This window comes from Gastrolobium bilobum, unplaced genomic scaffold, assembly GCF_033153095.1.
Source record: "Gastrolobium bilobum isolate Gb01-03AN ecotype WA unplaced genomic scaffold, APGP_CSIRO_Gbil_v1 utg5528, whole genome shotgun sequence".
NCBI lineage: Eukaryota > Viridiplantae > Streptophyta > Magnoliopsida > Fabales > Fabaceae > Gastrolobium > Gastrolobium bilobum.
The window spans coordinates 137,560-144,641 of NW_026896747.1; the positions used below are offsets into that span (position 1 = coordinate 137,560).

The window sequence follows — 7,082 nt, forward strand, 5'->3', positions numbered from 1 at the left end:
AGTCTTACTACCTGATTGTTTATCGTTGGATCAATTTGAAATCGACGACAATTAATTTTTTTCCATTTTTTAACCGTTAATTTCAAATTGATCCAACGATAACCAATCAGGTAGTAAGGCTAAAATGATAGTAAGAACAATCTTTCCCTTCCATAAAATGATAAATCATTATATTCAAGAATATGATTCTTTAAGAAAATTACCTAATAAAAAAGAACTTAAATTTTCACCAACACACTACTCATGAATCAGAACAAAACAAAATAAAACAGACCTTAGGTATGGATCGAAAAGCATATTGTATCCCACGTATGAATTGAAATTCATTAGTAGTAGCAATAGCAGCAGAGGGGAACAAAAGAGCTTAAACCTAACCAGAAAAAAAGTTATTTACATAACTTATTAGTCAACACAAACCTTCAATCATCTGCAACAGACAGATTATACTTGCGTGCCAAACGATGGGCAGTTCTATCAGTCATAATACCCTCTATCATCTTAAACTTTTTGTAATGCCCTTTAAGTGTGTCTTCCTGCTGCTTCGCAAGCTTCTCTTCTTCTTCTAGTTGCAGCTAAAACCAAAAACAAAAAACCACCACGGAAACCCACATTTTAGAATCTAATAGTATATATTAAACAAAAGCATATACCGTTTAAAAAGCCACAGCTTTGGGAATCATTTTGACACCAGAAAGGGGGACTAGATGTCCGTTGAGGAGGACAATCTTCCATACATGTAGAACTATAGAAGTTTGTTCTAAGCAACTAAGAGTGGGCTAGTGGTGAGGTTTTTAGAATGCTTCCAAGAGGTCATAAGCTCAAACCTCCATGCTATCGTGGTAACAAAAAAAGTTGTGTTCTTCAGCCAGAAGGAGCTTTCATTTCAGTTTTTGCATATAACTAATGTTATGTGTACTTTATTTAAAACCAAATCCAATTTTCAGACAGGGAAAGGCTTTGGTAAAAACACGTCCCTGAAGTGAACAACGGTGTAACAATCCTTAATTTAATTTAAAGTGCATCATAATCTTAACTCACTAAAATTCAGCTTTACTAACTCACTTTTCAAACAAGCTCACTTTTAAACTCTCCCAAGAAAACACTTTAAACACGAGTGCTTCCTTTCAGTAATATACCCTCAATGGGGGCACTGCCAGAGTAGGAACAATATAGATCACATTGGCATCACATTACACATGTAAATTGTAAAACCCATTGATGGGCCACTAGAGCCTTTTATGCAGAGCTATAAAAGAAGGAAGTCAAAAGCAAATTCAGCCCAACAAGGCAATAAGGATCAAGTCAGCAAAGGGATAGAGAATCAGAAGGTTTCGGTGGAGTCTCAGAACGGCCAAGAAGATATATTGGGTCCAAGCCCAAGTAACATCAGTAAAGAAGAGGAGGGGATAATTCAAAAAACGAGCAAAGAGATGAAGTTAGTTATGCACAAGAGCATAGTGGACAGCTGGCAGCTGCTGAATGGCCAAGAGGAAATTGGGGAGCAAAAGAACGTGATGGGGAGTTAGTTATAATGGGAGTGAAAACAAAAAAAAAGGGGTGAAGAATTTATTCAGCAAATTGGAGAGAGAGGAGTGGGTTCTTCTGCAAACAGGTTTCGTTTGTAGAGGTACCGGAGAGAATTTCGTTAGTTACTAGTGCTTTAAGGGGTCGGTAATAATCTCTGTGTATTGCAGTTTTTGCTCTTCTATGGAGTCTGTAATTGCAGTGCATACTGGGTCTGAGTTGTCGTAGAGTCTTGAGTCTTATTTTACGTTCAATGTATTTCCCTTCATTGTATGGAAGGTTGGAGTCTTGTTAGTAGTTGTAAAGTGACTCTTGTCGTTTATTTTGATTAATAAGAAGTGATACAGAGGTATTTCAGAGAATTGATAATCTGATTGTGAATTGTTTTACTGTTACGTTGATTAGTTGGTTGTAGTTTAATTACGCATCAGCAGGTACCATCACCCATCTTTATAAAAAAAAACTAATAATAATAAATAAATAAATATTAGAATTTTCAGATTAAAGGGATAGTTGTTAAATTAAACTACTCCCACCACTCTAAAGACATTTCATCTTCCTCAACCTCACCATTTCTATACACTTCAAATTTTAGAAACACATACTAACACATATCTCCTTTCCAAACAAAGCTTATATATCAATCAGCCCTCATCATACTTTTGGTTCCCTTCTCTTTCCATCCTTCTTAGGCCAAGGCATCTTCTCTTTAAACCCCTTTTCTCTTAACTTTACTCTGATTTGAAGAGCCCAAACTAAAGAAAATCCCCTCTCTTGATAGCCAGATCATAGGAGAAGTTCTGCCTAGCATTGGGGTAAAAGGTTAACAACAATTGCATAGTTGTCAGTAGCAGTTAGCGGCTAGTAGCGGCCGACCCCGAAAATGGTATAGCGGTGTAGCGGGTAGCGGTATTGCCGCTACGGTGAAGTATTAATTCCACATATATTATACTAACAGTCAAGAAACGAGGCAACACCACTTTTAGTATTAATGCTCAAACATAAGAAGTCACACAAAATCAGACACATAATTCCACAATCAATGTCAAATACAAGGAACATAAAGGAAGGAAACAAAACTAAACACAAATGAACAATAAAATTGTCAAATAGTCAAGTACAAGAAGTGAACTAATGAAGAAAATCATCATCATCTCCGAATTCTCCATCAAATTCCAACATGGGAGTGGTGTAGCGGTATAGCGGTATTGCGGTATTGCCGCTACGCTATGCCGCTACCTTCCGCTACGGCCAATGTCGCGTAGCGTCGCGGTTTGTAGCTGCCAACCGTTGCTACCCGCTACAGTAGCGGTTTAGCGGCACTACGGGCCGTTACTGACAACCTAGAACGATTGTAGAACAAGAGTTCAAAAAGCTGCTTCACTACACTTGGGAAACAATAAGGACTGTTGGTGAAGGTTAGGGAGTCAAGGTCCTTGAAGAAGTGGCTCTAGAAAAGTAAGTCATGAAGTCAACTCCCTTGCTGTGTCTAAAACTCGAATCTTGTGTCTGAATGTATGCATGCATGTTCTGTGGCTGCTTGTAAAAAAAATATACATATATCTGAGATAAGGGAACATCTTGAAGAGGATAACAAATAATTGGAAACCAAATTTTGATGCATGCAAAAATCTAATGAAATGGTCTTAATGTGGTTGCATGCATTTGTTGATGGACATTAGAGACTTATGAGGATGTGTTGGGATGTTTTCTGTGGAGAAATTGGGTTGGAAAAGCCTGGTTAATGACTGCAGTTGGGACTGCATGTGTGGTGCTGCTCGTTGTAGCGAGCAGACACATGAGAACACACTCTCTGGAATTGCTCACTGAACTTTCTTACTCCAACACGAAGCTCAGCGAGCAGACCCTTGTTAGCTGTTCTCTCGAGCCTTCCTCGCTAGTGCAGCTCACTCCACCAAGCAGCCCAGCAAGGGTGTTTTATGTAATGTTGTCTGCCCACATGATAAATGTGTCTGTTTTATTTAATTATCGTTAATAATATTTTGTCATTCTTTTGAGAATTCCAGTATATATAGTACAGTTGAGGGCATAATGCCTAACAGTTATCGGGTGCCATACAGTTACAGTTGTGAGGGACGTCTCACTATGTTGGAGTTCAATACACCTACAGGGCCATAAGGGACAAGCACACAACCGCTATATGCAGGTACAGACAGTAGCTTATCCGGGGCCTAAGAGCCTATACAGTAGCTTTAGACGACTAGCAGTGCTTGTATAATTTATGTTTCTCCATTCATAATTGATAGCATACCTGAGTTTTGTCTTCAAGATGATTTTATGATTTATTGAGATTCATATCTCACCCATTTTATGGTACTTGTTTCAGGTCAAAGGAATGAAGGGAACAAACTTCCATAAATGATAAAATCTCCTCTGAATGATGTCTCGATTAGCTGTAGTATGCTCATCTTTTGGCAGTGTATTTTGAACTCTTTGTCTGTAAGCCTTGTTGGCAGCATATGGAATTTATGTAGATTTCTTTTGAGGATTTTGTAAATGGCATGTTAATGTAATGAACAGCCTTATGACTTCTAGTGATATGATGATATTATGTGTATTCAATGAAATTGTATGTTTTACTTCGAATCAGTTAGTGTACCTCCTTTTGGGGTGTGACATAAGTGATATCTTTTCTCCTTGAAAATAAAACTAAGACATTGTCCCAATCACAAAATGAAAGGTCAAAAAAACTAAAGTGAGATAGCAGCTAACATAACATGGAAGGAAAATTCTGTATTCTTAGTAACGAATCAACAAATGCTTCAAACAGTTTTTTTTCATATTCCAACTTCTCGAAGATTACGGTATCCATAGTTTCTGTTATAATTAATATGGATAGACTATTCTTTCCATCCCTACGTTTTCTCTGTTTCTACTTTTGTACCTGATATTTTCTGTTATATCAAAATCACCCTAACTTCCATTATAACCATCAGTATAATTGTATGAGTTTATATGCTAACAGCTCATAAGAAATTAAGAATCACTTGTTACTGGCTTACTGCACTTTTTACACTAGCAGCTCCCAAAAACATACAAGTAACTTTCACACTCACAGTAAAACTGCTTATTGCTTAATGTCACCGCTAACTGCTCTTCAGTTAAAGAAGAGGTTCAAACAAATTCAACAATTCAAGTATATCATTAACACAACCAAGCATTTAGAAATACAACAAAAAATTACATTAATAACAACGGTAAAAATAAAATAAGCAAATAAATATTCATTTGGAAATAGATATTCCTAATACCTAGTCCTAGAGGCTTACTCTGCCAAATGCAGAAATTATCTGAATAGTAATAGCGATAAGTGCTATAAAAAATTAATTGATAATAGGAAAGAACTTACTTTGTGCATGAATGCTATTTCTGCAGCATGTTTGCGAGTAAGATTCTTTATTTCCTTTGCCACCTCAAAATCAGTGTCACTAGGATCTAACCAACAGCACTTTAGCTTTTTGTTAGGCTTTGCTGGCCGATCATCAAACATCTCCATTACAGCAGGACGAGCCCTTACAGGCCGTGGCATCCCAGACATCATGAAAGGATACTGACCTATCATTGATATAACTTCCTTGGCCTTCTTGGCAGAATCCAATTCTACTAATGCACACTGTGGCAGATTATTTGGTCCAATTAAGTTAGGAATGAACTTAACACTTTTCACAGTTGAAAACTGCTCAAGAGCAGTTCTAATCACAGATTCAGTGACCTGTGGTGATAGGTTGTCCAAGTACACTGTCCTACTAACTTTCTGTTCAAATGCAGCATACTCATCTTCTGATGACTCCATGTAATAAAAGTGAATGAAACCTAAAACAAAAAATTTCAAACATAGGGTAATTAATAACTACAGTAATCAATAGCCATAAAATTTCTATAGCAAAGAACATGACATAAAAAAGAAAAAAATAAATAAAGAGCAAGTTCTGCACCCAGACACCCAATTGATTTTCTTTTTATTCCACAAACAAGCTACTAACGATGAATGTTACTTTTAACAGACAATTAGTTGAATTGAATAGCCATTTTATAGGGTGTAAATTGTACAACAACACAATTTCTATAAAATGCAAAAAACAGACATTTTATTTTAATTCATTAGAACAGATGTTTTGCAAACTGCACCAAGTATCAAATAGAATTTCAAACCAACCCTACTAAGACGACCAGTTTACCAAGCTGAACCCACTTTGAATGACAAGGACTTCCCAGGATAGGGGTGAGGAAATTCTTGTACGTAGCGCGAAATTCAGACAATCAAAAGAAAATCCTGAAAATAAGATCCTTGAGTCCTCACCTAAATCCCTCGTAATAACCACCAGATTTTTAAGTTGAGACAAGTCTTAGTGTAGCTTTCGAAGAGAAGTACAATTTTTGTACAAATCATGCAGCAAGACTCACCAATTGTCCAAGAGGAATCAAACTCACAGACTTAAAACTTCCACAGATTCCACAAAAATTAAATGGAATGAAACCAAAATTATCAAACATAAAATCACCAATACCATATAAGTCATGCAAACCCTACACAAAATCAACCAAGTCAACACGGAATCCGCATTCATTTTTCGCAACACATTGTAACAAAAAATCAACCCATAGAAACATAGAACATTTCCGACAAAACAGAGAGAAACAAGCAACTACCCAGCAGACACAGAAAATAAATAAATAAAGAAAAAAATGTTCATCCTTTAAAAGAAGGCTAGTTTTAGTTAAAACTAATATTTTTATTAAAAAATTAAATTAGAAAAAAAATCTCTTACTTTCTCCCCCTTTAATTTAGATTGAATATCTTTTTTTCTCACTTAAAAAATGATACCGATCATTTAAAAATACTAATCCTATGAATAAATAAATAAAAGTTGAATGAAGCACGTGCGAACCCAAAATTACAAGAGCTTAAAAGCAAGGAAATAGACATAACTATCAAACTCCAAATTCAACACGAACATATCATGTGTCTTTATGAACAGAAATCGGTTAACATAGTGAACAAGATTCAGCACGTGTAAGGGTTAAAACGAACCAAGAGTCGTTAATAGAATGTCTGCGATCGCTGGCGACCGGAGACAGGGAAAATCATGGGCTGGAGAACCCTTCGATTGGTACTTACCAGAGTACAGCCTGTGTGACAAAACTCCAGAGGGTGTTTAGGGTTCGAAGTAGCCCTATTCCTCACCACTCATATGTTTTTTTTGTATTATTCGGAATTAACAATCGTTTGATTTGGTTTATTATGATTTAAAATGCATCAATTTTACTCTAAATTTAAATGCCGATAAGTTATTTATGTTCGTTTTTAAAATAACTTTAAAAAATAAAAAAAAATTATAATGAAATAGATTATTATAATTCTGAAATAAATTATAATTACAAAAATAATTTAATTTTTGTCTTAGAATGACGTCGTTTTGGATTCAATATAAATAAATTATCTACGTTGTAGAAAAAACGAACCCTTTAAAATTAAATTTTATATTTTGAAAGGAAAAAATATCTATCTTTTTAAAGAATATAACTTTATATCATTT

General features: G+C 35.5%; 1 protein-coding gene across 3 annotated transcripts; it reads right to left on the bottom strand.

Annotated features, from left to right (window-relative positions):
• Positions 1-248: 248 nt before the first annotated feature.
• LOC133301821 (ASI1-immunoprecipitated protein 1-like) lies at positions 249-6,782 on the bottom strand. Of its 3 annotated transcripts, XM_061501516.1 has the most exons (4): positions 6,665-6,782; positions 5,258-5,358; positions 4,895-5,158; positions 249-572 (listed from the first exon to the last, which is right to left on the bottom strand). In XM_061501516.1, the coding sequence occupies exons 2-4, from the start codon at positions 5,336-5,338 to the stop codon at positions 420-422; spliced, it is 498 nt and encodes a 165-aa protein (XP_061357500.1). In that variant the 5' UTR covers positions 5,339-5,358; positions 6,665-6,782; the 3' UTR covers positions 249-419. The 3 variants fall into 3 exon arrangements, with proteins under 3 accessions (XP_061357500.1, XP_061357498.1, XP_061357499.1); XM_061501514.1 differs by having other exon boundaries at positions 250-572; positions 4,895-5,358; XM_061501515.1 differs by having other exon boundaries at positions 250-572; positions 4,895-5,358; positions 6,578-6,701.
• Positions 6,783-7,082: the final 300 nt, after the last annotated feature.

Excerpts from the sequence above, each read along its gene's own strand:
- LOC133301821 (XM_061501514.1), bottom strand. The coding sequence starts at position 5,338 with ATGGAGTCATCAGAAGATGAGTATGCTGCATTTGAACAGAAAGTTAGT. Across the intron at positions 573-4,894 it reads AAATAGCATTCATGCACAAA|CTGCAACTAGAAGAAGAAGA; the intron begins GTAAGTTCTTTC and ends TTTTGGTTTTAG.